At 54.6% G+C, this 18,303-nt stretch overlaps 1 protein-coding gene across 2 annotated transcripts; it reads right to left on the reverse strand.

Moving 5' to 3' along the window:
• Positions 1–896: 896 nt before the first annotated feature.
• Positions 897–17,899, reverse strand: MAT1A (methionine adenosyltransferase 1A). Of its 2 annotated transcripts, none has more exons than XM_059397916.1 (9): positions 17,568–17,899; positions 13,701–13,778; positions 12,783–12,905; positions 9,853–9,965; positions 9,459–9,602; positions 5,117–5,335; positions 3,803–4,024; positions 3,415–3,548; positions 897–2,849 (listed from the first exon to the last, which is right to left on the reverse strand). In XM_059397916.1, exons 1-9 carry the CDS (start codon positions 17,659–17,661, stop codon positions 2,747–2,749), a joined length of 1,230 nt encoding a protein of 409 aa, XP_059253899.1. In that variant the 5' UTR covers positions 17,662–17,899; the 3' UTR covers positions 897–2,746. The 2 variants fall into 2 exon arrangements, with proteins under 2 accessions (XP_059253899.1, XP_059253900.1); XM_059397917.1 differs by having other exon boundaries at positions 3,842–4,024; positions 17,568–17,897.
• Positions 17,900–18,303: the final 404 nt, after the last annotated feature.

The following is an 18,303-nucleotide window of genomic DNA, read 5'->3' on the forward strand; positions in this document are numbered from 1 at the left end:
ATAAAACCCATTCCTTCACTGCCTTCTCTCTCAGGCAAGGTCGCTGCATGGCCCCTGTAGGATCTGCCCAAGTCACAGATACTGTCTCATGCAAGCCTGTGGCCTTTGGCTTTCTCCATGCCGCTGCCACATTCCCAGGTGTTGGCCACACTTCTGCCCTTCCTGGCACCCAGCCGTCTCAAAGCCTCCTCATGCGGCTTTCCCCTCAGCCTGGACCCAGACATTTCTCCAGAGCAGGGTCCTCTCCCCAGAGCCTGCTTATAGGACACAGTGCAGAAAGCCCCCCACCCCTCAAACCCTGCTGCATGCACTCTTAGGACTGCCTTTCCAGGGGCCTCTGCTCCCCCAGTCTGCTAATCCAAATGTCCCCTGTGAATTCTCCTCACACCGTGTGTGAACAGGGGATTACAGAGCTCATCTCTCTGCACACCAAAACCCTCCTGCACTTCCTTCATTTGACTTCATTGATTCGGCCACGGGACAGCATGGCCGGAGGGGCCCCCTCATGACAGTCGTGCTGCAGGTAGTCCACAGGGAGGGCACCAGGCCCCGGGGCAGTAGCACGTGGTGACGGAGCATGCGCACTCGGGAGTCGGGGGGCTGCTTGCCAGCCGGGTGCCTGCGTCACCTTCCTCACCCCCTGGGCCTCAGGTTCTCCCCATGAAACTCAGCGGGTGTGGTGAGGGATAAATAGACACGGTGACAACGCAGTCGCTGGGGATGAGAAGCCTTCATCTCTGGTGGAGAAGCCCACGCAGACAGGAACAGGGGGCCCTGGGCAGAGAAACACAGAGCAGGGGGTACCCCCTTTGCTCAGGGCTGGGGAATGCTCCTCAGAGCTGGGGTGTCTGGAGGTTTGCCGACACAAACTAAGCATAGAGTAGTTGTTCCTCCAGTCTGATTCACGAAGGACTGTTTATTCTGTTTTATTTATCCTGTCCTAGCAGGAACTATTAACAAGGAAGATTCCAGTTTCTTATAAACAATATTGACCCCCCAAAAGATCTTGTTTCTCTAGGGGGTGGGGAAAGTACACCATCGTGAATTTTGACTTCTAATGCGGCCCGAGTGAGAGGAACTCATGGTCCACAAACCTGCGGCCCCTCTCCTGGAAGGAGCTTGAGACTTGCTGGGTGACCTACTCCCACAGACACATCAGAGACTCCAGAGTGGACACAAGCTCTGGGCTTAGATGCAAATTCGGGCTTCTTTTTCCTTCCCAGAAGAGCTGCCTTTTCTCTGACAGAAAGAGAAGAGCCTCGGGTCTTTGTGCTTTGGGCCCCAAGCTCCAATGCAGACTGTCTGCTCCCCATATGGGGCTTCATGGGCTGCCCGTTCAGCCAGAACCAGCACCACATGCCCTGGGAAGAAGCCCAGTCTCCAGTGTTCTCTTGGGACCCACAGGGGGCCCTACCTGAGCCTGTGGTCCAGGCAGCTAGGGAAAAGGCAGAAATGCTGTCAGAGGCCCAGGCTGAGGACAGATAGGGTGGGAAGTGCTGGCCAGGGATGGAAAGGCAGGGGATTGTGCAGCTTCCAAGATCCCAGCACACTGAGGACTACTCAGGCCCCGTGGGTACCATGGCCCAGCAGCCACCTGGCAAAGGCAGGATCTCCTCAGGACATCCCAGCCAACTTGTCTACCACTGGGATTTCAGCTATGCCGCCTGGGTCACTATTTAACGTCACATGTTCGGGCCTCACCCCTGGCCTCCCTGGAAGGGGCATCTGAGGGGCTCACCCACTTATTCCAATGGCACTCAGATAACGAGGCCAAAGAGAGAGAAGGACTTGAAAGACACAGGGTTCTGGTGCTCCATCTGAAAGGCTGGCCCCCTGAGCTAGGACAAGCTGCATCTCTGTCCTGTCTTTGCATATGACTGCCCAGGGCTCACCGAGAGCCAGGGGTTAATCCCCTAATCACAGAAACACCAGGTCTTCAGGGAAGAAGACACAAAGCTTCATCTCAAATCTGCTTTGTTGTTGTTCGGGCCTGCATCTGGCACGAGGTGGGAACAGGGCTTGGCAGGGGGCAGGGGGTGCGTATGGGTTCCTGAGTCAGAGCTCCTGGACTCATGTCTAGGTCCTGACATGTAGCTGTGGGACCTTGGGAAAGTTACCTAGGTAGCCTGTGCCTCAGTTTCCCTCTATAGAAGTGGGGGTGTGGTGTCGTCCCATCATGTTGCAGTGAAGAAGAAATGAGATCAGTAATCAGCTCTGTCCCTCGCGCAAGTGTGGATATGTGGGAGAGGTCAGCCCTGCTCCTGTCCCGGCCAGGTGCCTCACCCAGGGGGCCTCCGGGAAGGCCCTGGCTCTGAGCACGGGCCTCAGATGTGAAGGGCAGACCTGGCCCGCCCAGGATTCCCTGGGACCTGTGATGGAGGAGCGGGCCACTCACAGGGCGGTGAGTGAGGGGATTTACTCTTGACAGGGGTGGTTTTTCCACTAAATTAACATGGCCTTGGTCTGAGAGGAAAGCAGGGGAACATTGTGATTACCCTCCTGAGGAGGTGCGACTCCCAGCACCAGCAAGCCTCCTGCCATTCACAGTGATGACAGCTCCCGGCTAACCCTCAGGGTGTGGCCTGGTCCAGGAGGGGGTGACTCGTGTTGCGGGAGGGGGAGACACACCCTGGGAGGGCAGTCAGGGCCCTGTGTTCTGGGACATGTGAGAGCTGGGATCCTGAAGAAGAGGAACCAGGCCACCCAGACCCCTCCAGAGCCAGGTCAGGCCCCACTCCCACCAGCTCTAAAACACAAGCTTCTTGGGAATTTCCCACGGGAACTCGCTTCTTCCGAAATGGCCGTAGCACGCCGTTTTCTGGTAGATGGGCTTCTTCAAATCCAAATCCCTGCATAGTCAGCAAAGGAAAGGGTCACTTTAAGTGGAAAAATAGCAGAGTTTCTCTGAATTTTGAACACAGGAGTGACTAACAGTGTGACGATCTTTGCAGGGAGTCACTGGCCCTTAGGAGACAGGCTCAGCCAGACGCACCCAGGACCCAGAATCTGAACTCTGGACTCACTCCTCTCCTCTCCACTCCACTGGCCTGGTGCAGCCCTGTAACATGGCCAAGCTCCAGAAAGCAGGGATGGCATTAGACACAAGGGTAGATGGGACTAGACCTGCTGGCTCACTCTCAGCATTTGGCCCTACAACTGCTTTCCTATGACCCCCCACCTGCTCAAAGATGGCCCCACTGCCATCAGCGTCTCCAGGCCAGCCTCCTCCAGCCTGAAAGCAGGCATCCTGCATTTGGGGGGTGTGTCATGCTGGGCCAGAAGCCTGGAGGTCCTCCTGCTTTGGAGAGGCTGAAAGTCCTTTGGAGAGGCTGAAAGTTTCTCTTCCAGCAGAGCTGAGCCTCTGCGTGAGGGAGGAGGAAGGGCCTGTCTGATAGGGACGGGTGGCGCTTTTACCTGACAATGACACCGGGCCGAAGGTCAAAGTTCTTATTGACCACATCTAGCAGCTCTCTCTCTGTCTTCTGAGAGGTTCCGTAGGTGAAGATGGAAATAGACAGTGGCTCAGCCACACCAATGGCGTAGGAAACCTTCCAGAAGAGAGCAGCGTCAGGGACAGAAGGCTCTGTGCCTCTCCAGGCAGCTGGACCACCCATCACTTGCCCCACGTGCTCCCCAGCCTTGTTTGCCTAGAAGAATCCCCACCACCTTCACAGGGAGCAGCCCTTTCTGTAGAGGACTCTCTCCTTGAAGATTTTTTCCACCTCCCTCACGTTTTCAGGGTCCGTGCCCCAGAGCCCTTGGCAAAGTCTGTGGGCTTCCCAGCAGCCCAGCATGTCCTCACCGGGGCCAAGATGGGAGGCTCGGAGTGGGGCCCGCGCACCTGCACCAGCACTCTCCGGCAGAGGCCCGCTTTCACCAAGGACTTGGCCACCCAGCGGGCCGCATATGCCGCCGAACGGTCCACCTTGGTGTAGTCCTTCCCCGAGAAGGCCCCGCCACCGTGTGCCCCCCAGCCTCCATAGGTGTCCACGATAATCTTACGGCCAGTGACGCCTGCGTCCCCCTGTATAGGGAAAGGGGACAAGGAGGAGATGAGAACCAGAGTGCCAAGAGGGCAGGGCAGAGAGACCACGGCAGCACCCTGAGGGCCACTGGACTTACGTGGCAAGGGCTCCCTGAGGCTGCCTGTGGGCATTTTTTAAAAACTTTCCCTGTCCCTAAAGCTGGAAACCTTGGTCTCTAACCTCAGTTCAGTCACTGACCCATTATAGAAGCCAGGTAAGCTGACAGAGCCCCATCAGCAAGTGCAGACGATGGGCCAGAGGCTCTCTGGAACCTCATCCAGAGCCTACTTCAGGCTTTGCTCTTGTGAGACGGTCATGCTGGAAAAATCCAACTGCAGGAGGGAGCTGTGCTGTGACAGGTACGCCCCGGACTGTGGCCCTGGCTGGTGGCACCCAGCACAGGCCATGAGGCCCGTTTCCTCACGTCGCTGCTCTGTGCTGCGATCACCATGTCCTTAGCGGGCAGGGGCTCCACATTCAGGGCTTTGGGGAAAGACTGCGTACTCTACACCCAGGCTTTGAGATCCACAATTCCCACTGGCACATCTAGGCTTTGAGAAGTCCTACAGGAAATGACAGTAAGCTTTGCCTTTCTTTTACGCCATGTCCCTGTACTACATTCGGGCACAGAACCAGCTAAGGACCGCCTGGCAGAGGTCAGTAGCCTCTCTGGGGAGCTCTCCCAATCCCTACTTCCTCTCTCTGGGAGAGAGAAAGAAAGGGGGAAGTAGGGGTCCCCATCGAAACACCTGCTGCACACGAGTTTAAGGTAACCTGTGGCAAAAACTCCGTAATACCCCCTGGGAAAGGCCCATCACCTGCAATGGTGAGTTGGGAGAGGCAGCAGCATGGGCAAGTATGACTGGGGGGCGGGGGGCCAGGCCGCACTAGGTGGGAGAGTCCTGGGGACATGTCATTCCGCACGCACTGATGTGCACACAACCAGCCCCACGAGTGAGAGCTGAGCTCGTGTTTTGTCCAAGGCCAGATGTGGCTGAGCCATGCAAAGCTACCCGCTCTGCTGTGCTTGGGCAGGTGAGCAACCCAGTAACAAGGACAAATCAGGACTCTGCTCAGAGGCAAGGGCGCACCTGGGGACCGCCAATGACAAACCGCCCGCTGGGCTGCAGGTGGTAGATGGTGTCTTCATCCAGGTACTTGGCGGGCACCACGGCCTTGATCACCTGCTCCTTCAGGGCCTTGCGCATGGCCTCCAGGGTTATGTCCTCATTGTGCTGCACGGAGATGACGATGGTGTGGATACGCACAGGGATGACAGCGCCATTGTCCTGGATGTACTGAACTGTCACCTGTTGGGTCACAAGAGCAGGAGGAGACACGGTAAGTTCCTGCCCTGAGCTGAGGACACATCGCTATCAGGCTCCCGGGAGCCAAGTTGGGGTAGGGGGCAGGGGGGCTCCTGTCCTCTCCAAGGGCCTCCGGGAAAGTTAATCTGACATATTCTCATATTTGAGTAACGGCCCCACGCTAAGTATGGGATGACTGGGTATGAGGCATAAGTAGTTCCCACCTTGGATCCCTATTAGTGCCCCCTAGAGACTCAGGGCTACAGAGTTTCTCCTCTATCTGTGACCCAACAAGATTCCCCCACTTCTCAGAGGGCACTGGGTACCAACAAATGTCCAAATGGCCAAAGCCCCCTCTTGACCCTCCACGGCCTGGAACCAAGATATCCTGGCTCCTGCCAAGAAGCACAGGCGTCCGCCTGACCCAGCCCCTCAGGGGAGGAGCTTTGGAAGTGTATGGGCCCAGGGGACTTGCCTGCTGTAGGGACAGGGTAAGAGGGACTCAGGTCAGGCTGGCTGAAACTGAGGGGGCAAAAAGCCCCGCATGACTGCCATCTGGGTATCTAAGCTCAAGCAAGGAAAAGCCGAGAGCCTGTGGAAGAAAGGAGCCCACGTGCAGGACCCCTGGAAGTGAGCAGTGTGATGCTCCCTTCTACCCAACTGCATCAGTGCTGCACCCGTTCTGGGCCCTGCTGAGTCCTATTTAAGTCATCCCAGCAAGATTGGCATTCTTATCTCCACTTTACAATTGAGAAAAACAAGGTATGAGCAGTGGAGCAACTTGTCTGAAGTCACACAGCAGTCAGATAAAAGCCAAAAAGCCAACCCTGTTCTGACCCATCCAAAAGCTGGCGTCATCCCCACAGCAGCATAGACAAAATCCTCCTTCACAGACCCGGGGCCACGCTGACCCGTCAGCGAGCACAAGAGGCCGATGTCACAGCCTGATCTGACCGGTGGCCAAGGACTGCGGTCTGGGCACACCAGGCTGACAGAGTGAGAGGGAGGGGGACAGTGAGGACAGCAGGTGAACCTGGGAAAGCAGTTACCGCCTCAAGGTGGGGGAAGCGGTTGCTAGCCATGGGGCTGTGTGGCCTGGTAGCCGGGGCACTGCCCAGCAGAAGGCTGCCACTCAGGGCTTGGAGGGACACTCGGGAGTCATAGGCCCCTGTGCCGCCCGAGGCATTGTGGACACACTGGGTGGGGGGTGGGGGTGCCTGGGGTGTGTGGGGCCCGTAGGAGTGCAGCTAGGCCAGATGGTAGCAACACCGGCTGCCAGGCGAAACACTATTCTTATGCCAGGGCTTGAGAGGACCATGGGACAGCCAACAGTGCCTCCCCGGGGCTGTGCCTGTGGCAGGATCTCTGCCCGCCCAAGGGCCCTCTGCTATCTACCAAGTACTGGGCCTGTTTCCAGCTCCTACTCTGTGCCCTGCCTGCTTCGAAAAGCCCGAGGTGGAGTCCAGAAGAAGGAAGGGCCTTGCCCACGTGACATCTGATCCTAGCACGAGAGGCAGGGGCACAGGGACATCTGTGGTGGGGGCTCCCAGGAGGGGAGGCCTGTGACCGGCTCTGGGACCAGACCCACTGCGTGGGCATCAGGCCCAGGAGAAGGCTCCTGCCCTGAGGAGCTGCAGGGCCCGTCTTCCCCCCTCGCCTGCTCCCTGGACGTCCCACTAGGCCAGCTGTGAGCCCTGGGCTTCCGTGTAGAGCCACACAACTGGGGCAGGGCAAAGAGCTCCAAGTGCGTCCCTTATCTCACCATGTCAGCAAGATGTGGGGAAAAACACACCATGGAAAACACCATTCTGACCAGGTATAAAAATAGCCGTCCACACTGCCACTCGAGTCTCATATCAGCAGCAAGCATTTGTTCAGGTGGAAAGACTCATCCTGTTCACAGTCAACACTGTGCTGAGGTCATGAAAGCCCTTCTCCAGCGGGCTCGGGAGCCGGCCCAGAAACCGGTCCTGACCCAGGACGGCTCACGGGGAGGCACTGCTTGCGGGACTGTGGGACAGCTGGCCGGGGCCGATGCACCCCCGCACCTCCACGAGGGTGCTGCCAGGGGCTCAGCCCCCCTGCAGCAGGTCAGTGAGGTGGACTTCCATGTCCAGGTAGCAATAAGAGGCTTCTGGGTAGCCCTGCAGGAAGGGAGCCCTCAGAAGAGCACATCCTGGCCCCCCAGCTCCCATGGTGGACTTGGGAGCCTCCAAGTACTACGCAGGATGATGCAGGCCTTCCCTGTTTTGGCCGGTCCCATGGGGGTGCCCCCGGGCCTCACGGCCACACAAGGAAAAGGAAAATCCTGTAGCTCTACTTCCTCCCACCCCTGTTCCACGATTCTGTGTTCTGAGAATCTCCAGCCCAGTTTCCACTGTAGCGCTGCTCTGCCTCAGGACGGGCCCAGGTGCCCCAGTGCCTCCTGTGTGCCCCTCTCTTTCAATCTCACCAGTCTTTGCATGTCAGCTCCCCTGCCCCACAACCTCGGAGCACCCCTGAGGAGTACTGATGGCTCCCCTTCCCACCTAGGGGTCCCTTGGAGAACATCAGGAAGGGTTTGCTTTAGGCCACAAGTGCACTTCCTTGCCCCGTTCAGCCCAGCGGCGACCTCTGCCCTGTGCGGCCTCCCACCGGGGCCGAGAAGGATGCACCTCGGGATAACGGGACAGTCACGTGCTTTGTGCTGAGCCACACAACCACGTGGGCCCGATTCCAACTACAGGAACAAGAGAAGGCCCCGTCAGGTGGCAGCCACCAGGGAAAGCCACAGGAGGTGGGAGCTTTGCGGGCCACTGATGGAGAGGGGAGGACCTGAGAAGATTCCATGTAAGGTGGAGGGTGGGAGCACAGGTGCAAAGCACTAGAAATAAGGGGAACAGGAGTGAAATCAGCCAGATTAAGCAGCCTGGGGGAGGGGAGGTAGAGGAAGGTAAAACTGGGAGACCATAAAAGGCTTGGAATCCCAGAATAACAAGTAGGGTTCTGTCCCCCTTTAGGAAGCAGAAAACTACAGAGGATTCTATTCTATATTGGCTAACTGAACATAATAATTTAAAAAAAAGAAGAAGAAGAAGAAGAAATTTAAAGTCCAAAGGGAGTTAAGGGGTGTTTCCAGGCAGAGAGAATCCTTGGTGTGGATCCTGGCCTTGGGAACCAGGCTGGAGAGGAAGAGATGCTCTCAAGGGAAAGCTCAGAGCAAAGCAGGGTGGAGATGGGGGGTGGGGAGGCACTGAGCAGGAGGCGGGGACACCACTGCACTCCCTTGAGCTGTGGAGGACACAACACGGAGGCCACACATGATGGCTCCCAGGCACAGGTGTTTACAGGGTGGATGGGAAACACAGCTGCCGATTCAGAGACCTGGCAGGCAGAAGCTCAGGACGCTGAGAGGGACATGTGGAAACTGGGCAGAAGTGCAGGTGGAGGGGGAGAGGGTGTGAAGAAGGGCCCAGGACCTGTTGGAGGGCAGAGGAGGCGCTGGGAAGGCAGCTCTGGGAAAGGGGCCAGCAGGGTCACCAGGGTTAAACTAGGCAGGACGCAGAAACAGGGGGCAGACTGGGGGCCTCCACGTCCACACCTGCATCACGGTCGACCTTCAAATGTGGACATGGGTGAGGATTTCCCCACCACATGGAGCAGCGAGGTCAGGGCCCGAGGCGACAGGGAGTCCAAAACAGCAAAGGGAGAGCCTTTTTATGGGAAACGGGTAAAGAGTCATAGCGAGACACAGACAGCCCTTGACAACTCGGTGTTCAGTCCTTGCTCAAGGTGGGGAGACCTGTGGAGCTGGAAGGACAGTGACCGATGTCTGAAACCGATCAAGCACCATGTGGCAGGGAGCAGGGAGTCATGTGACCAGGGTCAATATATGCTAAGAGGGCAACAAAGAAAGATCTAGAACTGCTCTATTTTTCTGTATTTTAAACATTTTTCATAAAAAAATTGGGAGAGAAAACATCTAGACCTGAAGAGTTTTCAAACAAAGAGTTCTTTTCACAATCAGTAACTCTTGAGTGTCCAGACTGAACATTTTGATCCGAGTGATGACATGAAATCAAGAGGGCCACGGGGTGCGGGAAGGGGGTGTCTGGGGCTCCGTGGGAGGTGAGAGGAGGAAGCTCACCTGAGTTTTGGAGTCAGGCCGCAGCCAGGGGAGGACCCCGGAGCGTCTGAGGTCCGCCATCCGGGCGTTGAGCTTGTGAGCGAGGATGATAGTGAGGGGCATGCACTCTTCTGTCTCGTCGGTGGCATAGCCAAACATCAAGCCCTGCAGCCAGGGAGAGGGCCGGCCGAGCAAGGCCCACGTTAGACGGTGGTAACGTCCTTCCGATCGAACACTTGACTGGCACTCTCGGGTGTATTGGGTGCCTCGTGCATGTACCACCCACACGGGACATCACCCCATCCAGTGCTTGTGACCTTCCCGGCCAGCATCTCCCCGGAGTCTGAGCCAGGGCAGAGAGAGACAGTGCTATTCCCACGACCTGACACCGCGCCCATTTTCCCTGTGTACTTACCTGATCCCCGGCCCCGACATCCTCTTCATTTCTGTCTAGATGCACACACTGGGCAATATCTGGGGACTGCTGCTCCAAAGCCACCAGCACGTTGCAGGTCTTGAAGTCAAAGCCTAAGCAGAAGGGAAAGTGGGCCTCAGTGCGGGGGGACGGGTCAGGCAGAGCGTGGCTGTGAGCTTCCTGGCGGACTGCTCAGCTCCTCATGTACCATCCGGTGTTGAGGTGGGTGGTCTATAACCAGCTGTGGTCGGTCGGGCTCAAAGCTGAGGCCCAGGGATGGGAAGCCCATGTACCCTTCCCATACCATCATCCAGAACTCTAAGTCAAAAAAACCCCTCTACAGTGCATTTTACTATATTAAATTATACCCAGATTATATAAAAACCAGAGCTACAGCTGCTCGGGCTGAAGAGCAGGTGGGTCACTCTGGCCCTGACCCCTTAAGCACCTTCTAAGACCAGGCTGAAAATCACCTTCCATCACTGCAGTTCCAGAGCCCAGGTATGTGCCTGACGCAGGTATTGAATATACTGGACACATATAATGCACAGGAATTACCCAGACAGGCTCCCAGACCTAGATAGAGTCCTCTGATCCCAAGCTATGCATACGGCTTGGAGGATAACGGAAAAGGCATCCCGCTGGAGCCCGAGGCCCCATCCCCCCCTATCCCCAAAGGTCAGGCACGGAGATGGAGGCTGTTCTCCCCAGCAAAGGGCCGTAGGCCGAGAACTGGTTCGCAGAGGTTTGGGGGGCGGCAGCCCAGCCCAAGGAGCCCCGGGGAGGGGCTGCTGCACCTGGACAGCACACTCATCTCCCTGTCAGTCCTCGGGTCTTGCCAGGCTCAGTCATGGGGACTGCATGAATGAGGGGCTGAAACTCACAGAGGCCCCACCACAAGGTCAAGTGTTAGTGGCAGGCTGAGTAGCTGCCACTCTCTTGCCAGTCGGTTCTATCCAGGCTGTCAGCGTGAGCTCACTACAACCGACCAACCAGCCAACCCAGATCCAGTCTGCTGCTCCTGTGCATGCTTCACGTGGGGACCTCCCGCCAAATGAAGCAGAACGCAGTCCCTCAGCTCCACGCAGCCCCTCCCCGCTGAACGGCCCCAGCCAAGCACTTGGGTGTAGCCTTCAGCGTGGCTCGCTTTTCTACCTCCACTTTATGTCTCTGTGCAGAACACTCCTCCTCCCACTCCCCATCCCCACACACCCAAATCCAACCGGCTCTCAGTAAACGCCCCTGGACCGTCCCTCCTTCTCCCTTCCGTCACTGCGCACTGTGCCACTGACTGGCCACTGGGCACCTGATACCGCATCATCTAATGCCAGGCAGCACCCCAACCCTGGAAACATCAGGTAGCCTCTGTCCCTTGCACCTTCCTGCTCCCAGCAAATGTTTTTGAACACACAAACCAATGAACCATCTTTAGAGGGCTGCCAAGGACTCACCGTTGTGCATTAAACACTTTGCATTTTTCCTAATCACGGTGAATCATCTCAGTACTGCAAATCCATCAAGCGCTCCAAGTGATTTGGAAACAAATTTTGGGAATTCAGGGAACTAAGGGGAGAGGAGCAGGGCCCGGAAAGGCAGCTGCCCAGCGACTGTGCAACCCAAAGCAGTGAGGGGCAGGTAGCCTGGGGCCCCGCTAGGGCAGCTGCCACGCTGCGCGGGCTCCTATGGGTACAGGCACCGGGATAAGCTGGGCACGCAGAAATTCTGCCAGCAGCAGAGCTAGCCTCTCGCTTGCTTCACTCTTTCTAGAAGACATGGCCTTCTGGGAAGTTTCCCTTCTGCATAGCGCAGAACAAGACTCACTCTTGAATAAGGTCTACACAAATGTAAACCATTGGCTTCTCCTTGTGGAATGGGGTGAAGGCTCTGCAGGGTAGCCTGTCGGGAAGCTACTGCCTGGGAACAGTGTTTCCTCTATGAACACCCTCGTGTGCTGACTGGGAGATTCTGCCCATGCTCACTGGTCCTCCTCCTGCTGATTCCCAACACAGTCCCCCCAAACTGTCACGTGCTCAAGGGAGTGCTCTGGGCAGCTCAGAAGGTGGCTGCCCTGAGCTTCTGTGTCCGCACCTGCAGTGGCGAGGGGTTCCCACTCATAGGTGTGCACTGCCTCATTCCAGCCTGCCCTGACCACAGTGGTGGCACACGTCGCCCTAAAGACCCAGTAGCTGGGATGTCCGTGCACACAGGTCTTCGGCTTCTGGCTCTTGTGGGCGGTCCTCTGAGGCCACTCCACGCTGAGCCCCATCCCATCCTGCCCTGTCTCAGATGTTGGAATTTGCTTTGGACCCTCCTGTTCTTTCCAGATGTCACTCCCCCTGATCGCGGAGCTTCTCCTCACTCCTGCCAGGGCCTGTGTCCCTTTCCTGGAATGCAAGTCCCAACACTGCCTGGCACTGGAGCCCACCTCGGCCAGCCTGCTCCCTTCACCTGCCATAGCTACCACTTCTAGACAGAGTTGACTTTTTCTCTATCATGAGAAGCAGAAAGCACAGGGGTCTACACAGGCAGCCAATTGCTGGCTGTCGCTTTACACAAAGGGTGGACATTCCCAAGCTTTAGTTTCCTCATCTGCGGGAGGAGTACAGCAGAGGGCTCAAACAATGAAAAAGAACACGTCCCCAGCAGGGGGCAGCTCCTCTCCTCGGTGGGTGCTTCTCTCTTTCAAAGCTTTCGCCTGCACCAAGAAGACCAGAGTTGAAACAGACGGACGGACAGACATGGGCTAGTTCAACTGGACGCCATCACATGGACCACAATGCTGTTCCCAGAGACTTTGACCCCTGACCCTGCCAGACGGGCCTAGGCATGTTTTCTTCCCGGGGGTATTTGCCCTCACCGAGGACCGAGAGCCTCAGCTCAGACACACCGTCGGGGCACCCACGCGTCTCAAACCCGGGGCCCCACCTCACCCTTGGCGGAGTCGTCGTAGCCAATGTGCCTGATGGCGTCTCTCACCACCCGCTGGTAGTCCACGGTGGCCGTGGAGGTGATCTCGCCGCACAGCAGCACCATGCCCGTCTTGCACACCGTCTCTGCGAGAGAGGGAGGAAAGTGGGTGGCCACGAGCCAGCCAAGGGGAGCCCCTCCCAGACCCTTGTGGAGAGTCTTACAAGGCACAAATTCTGGAAATAAAAGACTAAAGCTAACAAACAGAGTACATCCCAGCAGAAGGGCTGAGCACATGTAAGAGCCGCCCGGAGAACTGCACCTTGGACAGAATGGGTCACACCTCACTCTCGCAGCGAGCGCCTCCTGCTTGTGTCATCTCGAACCACTTATTTAACCTCTCTCAGTCTGCTTCCCCAACTGCTACCCAAATACAGTACTTCTAGGGACTGCCGTGTGGCTCAGAGTGAGATGATGGGGGTAGGTGGCTGTCACAAGGAATGCGGTCCAACATGCCCTGGCGTCCAGGACGCCTCGCCCACCCCTTTTTGATGACACTGCACCGCAGGCTGAAATCCTGAGAGCAAGGAGGACCAACCATCTCACTGGCTCTTCACCAAGCTATTGGGGTGAGGTCCACCCTCCGAGGGTGCAGGTCCCTGCGGGGCTCCAAGCAGGGGCTAGGGCAGCCCTGGAGAGGGAGGGAGCCATCTGGGCAGTGCACAGGGAGGACAGTGAGGCTCTGGTCTCCATGCAGGCACCCCTGCCCTGTGACCTTGGCCAAGGCCCCAATTCAGCTGCACCCATGATCACATTGGGGAGCCCCCCAGGTGCTGGGGTCCCTGACCCCCACTGTGCCAAGAGCCCTGGCACAGGCACAGGCAAAGAGCTCAAGCCCAGCCCATGAGGTCTTCCGCAGGGAGGGAGCAGGCGTTTCTCACCACAGGCCACCTTGGCATTGGGGTCCTGCTTCAGATGGGCATCCAGCACGGCATCGCTGATCTGGTCGCAGATCTTATCTGCACAAGAATGAACATGTATGAGAATCACAGAAGTATCAGGTATAACAAACTGAAATGTTAAAATAATTAGGTATTTGGTAAGTTTACATATCAAATATATCTACCAAAGAGGATACTGTTTTAAATATAAAAAATTAGAAACTTTTTGAAATTTTTATTTCTTCTCCTTTCTGCCTAATTTTGGATGATTTATATTACATAAACTCAAGGCGTTCCCGAAAAAAGAAGTACATTCCAAAATCAGTTCTAAGAGACTAAAGCAATTCACTTACAGAGACACAACACACACACACACACATATTCTCCTACTAAAAAGCCTCTCACTCCTCAAGATATTCCCTTTAAGTCTAAAATCTAGAAAACTCCTAGAAATAGAAGTTAAAACAGCTAACAACATCGGTAAGATTAGGTGCCAACACGTAAAGTCAGATGGGACAACAGATATATTGCGCCGCAGGTTCTAGAAGCTGTGTGTGCTATGTATACGATACTACGCCCAAATCCACCACCCCACCCCCAGGAATTCCAGAGGAGAGCTTCTACACATCATTCCTGTTCTGCAGAACATTTTCATAAGCAGCTCTGGGATCACGCCCACGGTCGCGCAGCCTCCTGAAGGCTATTTGTCCTCTTAGCTGGGTTTGACCTCAGTCAAGGTGGGACTGACAATGGCTCAGCAGGAGCTGGGATTTGATCTTCTTTTTCCACTACTTGCCTTAAGGACTCTACATGGTTGAGCCTGCAGACCCTCAGTGCAGTGCACTGTGGAAAAATCCAGTCTTGCCTCGGGTTGGGTGAACTGCCAATGTTCACAGACTCAGAAATAAAAGTGACATCTATTTACACATATTATATCTCATTTAATGTTTAAAATATCCATAGAGTTTGCTCTTAGTAGAGTCATAAGGGTTTCTTCTCAGCTCTATCAAGGTATAATTGGTATACAAAAAAAAAAAAAAACCTGCGTAAAATTAAAGTATATAATTTGGGGAGTCTGGACATGTGAATACACTTATGTGACCATCACCATAAACAAGGTAAGAAACATAGCCATCACCTCCAGAAGCTTCCTTGTGTCCTTCTGTTGTGTTTTTGCTTTTCAGTTTTCATATTAAGGACCCAGACCCAGAACCAAGTGATTCTGCTCTCAAAAGCACATCACTTAAAATGTTAACGTCAATGCAACTTAAAATATTAATCTGCGGGGCGCCTGTGTGGCTCAGTGGGTTAAGTTAAGCCTCTGCCTTCGACTCAGGTCATGATCTCAGGGTCCTGGGATGGAGCCCCACATCGGGCTCTCTGCTGAGCAGAGAGCCTGCTTCCGCCTCTCTCTCTGCCTGCTTCTCTGCCTGCTTGTGATCTATTCCTGTCAAAAAGATAAATAAAATCTTTTTGAAAAAATATTAATCTGCCATTCAAGGTGCATCCTCTAAACTTGCGTTGGGGAAATGCTCCTACACCTTGAGGCTCTCTGTGCAACCTCCTGCCAGCGGCAGAGCCGACAGTAAATCTAGGTTTATCTGAGGCCACTGCCTCCACACATCCCTACCAAGGAAGGCCTGATGCTAAAATATCCCTTTAGGCCCATCTGTCAGGACTGCTAGGGCTGCCCATGTGCCCGCTGTGGATGACTGTTTCTTTCAAGGACACAGGTCACATGTCCACAGTCCACCCAGGGAGGTGGGATAAGGGGTATTAGGGATAAAGCTAGAGCTGAGCAGGACACCTGGGTGGCTCAGTGGGTTAAGCCACTGCCTTTGGCTCAGGTCATGATCTCAGGGTCCTGGGATTGAGTCCCCGAATAGGGCTCTCTGCTCAGCAGGGAGCCTGCTTTCCTCTCTCTCTCTGTCTCTCTGTGCCTGCCTCTCCGTCTACTTGTGATTTCTCTCTGTCAAATAAATAAATAAAATCTTTAAAAAAACAAAAAACCAAAAAAAAAACCCTAGAGCTGAGCAAGAGTGTTAAGATAGCTCCACAGACTAAAGGAATGCCTAAGGAGGCCCTTTCTGTACTGTTTCTTTAGGCTTTTGGAATTTCTATCACTATCGCTCAGTAGCTTTAAGGTAGCCTATCGCTGCTTTTCTGGGAAGTTGGAAAAGCATTGGTATCACCCTCCTGGTGGAGAAGAAGTCAGTGCTAGAATGACAAGCAAGCCATCACCAAGGTTTAGGGGAAGCTGAATTACATGGACAGTTCATTGTTCGTGGCAAGAGAAAGGAGAGTCAGACGAACTGAAAGGCTACCATTAAGTGGACGAAACAGCCAACTGGATGGCTAGAATTTTTCTTCTCTGTCCACTGAGCGTACTGCTGTATGTACAAGGGGACCACTGGCCACTGCGTGTCAAGTGCCCACATCCTCTGAGTGGGGTAAATCCTTCTCCTAACCCGTATATGGTCTTCATGGGTTACACGTGGAAATAAGTCCAAGGTTACAAGCATTGTAGACCCAGAGACTTTATAAAAGTTGTGCATGATGAAAGAGGCTGTTTGTTTTGAATTGAGCTAAGTCACCTACAAAACTCAATGTAAGCCAACGTTTCTCAATAGCGGTACTGTTGACATTTGGGGCTGGAAAATTCTTTGTTGCAGGGGGAGGGTCCTGGGCATTCGGGATGTTTGGAAGCTTAGCTGGCTTCCAGCCACTAAGGATCAGGAGCACCCCCTACCCCTCACGTAGAGTTCTGTCAGACAACCAAAAAATTGGTTTCAGGAAGACAATACAAAATGCCCTTAGGGGAAAAGGGCAACATTGCCCCCTGTTGCGAACCACTGGCTAAAGCATATGGAAGGAGTGGGGTGAGGAGATGATGAAAGCTGAGTTAGGAGTATGAAAGAAAGTGGATGAGGAACAGGAAGAAAAGACAGCCTTGGTGATAAGTTACCGTAACTTCAAATGTTCAAATGAATTTTGAAGAAGTGCTTAAAAGTCATAAATCAATGTGTCTAGCCCTAGGATTCTTCTACAACAGTGATTCTCAGAATGTGTTTCCCACAGCAGCAGCAGCAGCATCTCCTGAGAACTTTATTGAAAACGTCAATCTTGAGCCTCAACCAAGACCTACTAAATCAGAGATTCAGGGGGTGGGTATGCAACTGTACACCAGCAAGCCTGCCGGGGGAAGCGGATGCTCATGGAGGTCTGAGAACCACTGACCTCCAGCCTGAGGCTCTGATCATGGGCCTCGCTGCTCATGTGTGCGAACCTCTCCCACTTCCCCCCACACCAAAAACTGCTCAAATGTTCTTCCTCTTCAGGAGGTCACCTGTACTTCTCTCAGCTAACACACTTGAGGCCTTCAGGACCTGGTGATCTATCTCAGCGACTACTAGAATGTGCTGTTCATGCCTAGCCTGCATGTGCCTTACATGCAAAACTCAGTGACCGTGGTCTTGTCCACAGGAACATTCCCTGTTGACTTAAGTCGCTCACTGATAATAAAGCTTTATTCTCGCCCCCACCAAAAATATATATAAAGTGGATATCTGATGACACACGTCCCCCGTATACTATGTTCCGTCAACCCAGGGGATGTTCTCTGCTGTAGCCCCATCACGTGGAGATGCTGGAGGCGGGCACAGAGCGAGCCTTGGGCTTCATTGCCTGAACACTTCCCAGTTCATACTCAGTGGCTGTTTTACAAAACTACAAACTAATAGAATGAAAAACGCCTCATACCGCACCTCCAGAGGTCCCGCAGAGTAACCAACACAAACTGTCTTTAAGGCCTCTGGTAAAATGACTCCCCTGGCAGCAGCTGCCATGAGCCCACGACCACCTACTCACCCGGGTGCCCCTCTCCAACCGACTCTGAGGTGAACATGAACGCTCCTTCTTCACTTAGAGAATGGTCGCACAAGCCATCCACCGGGCCATTCATCTCGGCACGCTTCTCCACTCAGCTTCTTCAGGGTACCGATTTCAGGCTGTGACTTTGCCTGAGATTTGTTTGGGGTTTTGGTTTTGTTGGTTTTTTTTTTCCTTCTGTAAACCCAACAGGCTTGTCTTTGGCAGAGCCACAGGGCTCACTTCTGCCGACCAGCCTGAGAGCACATGAGAGGAAGGTGAGGAGGGAGGGACTGGCGCAGCCGTGTCACTCCCTCTGACTGGTCACAGCTTGCTCCTGAGTGACTCCTATATATGGAAAAGTGAAAGTGCCTGAATAATCATGTGAGAAAATTGGAGGAGTCCATTTCCTGGGAGGGGGTTCTTCTTACCTTGAGGGATTCCAGTCGTCAGCTCGGACGTCCCAAGCACAGGCATCTGGTCCGTGTGTGGAAAAGAAGGCTGTGTAGATGCTGCAGAACTGAAGCTCCTTTGGGACCCTGCTTCAGCTCTGCAGCTAATCTCCATATTGCTCCAAGGTTAACATACCACGTTGGAGGTATGGGGTCTGTGGTGACTCAGGGATACAAACAGGCAGCCAGGTACTCTTTCCCAGAGATACGGTTTAGGCAAAGCCTGCAACACAGGGTGACCTGCTCTATTGGGTGCTGGCCTTCCTCCCCCACACCTTGACTGG

The sequence above is a fragment of the Mustela nigripes genome, chromosome 4 (genome assembly GCF_022355385.1).
Source record: "Mustela nigripes isolate SB6536 chromosome 4, MUSNIG.SB6536, whole genome shotgun sequence".
NCBI classification, from domain to species: domain Eukaryota; kingdom Metazoa; phylum Chordata; class Mammalia; order Carnivora; family Mustelidae; genus Mustela; species Mustela nigripes.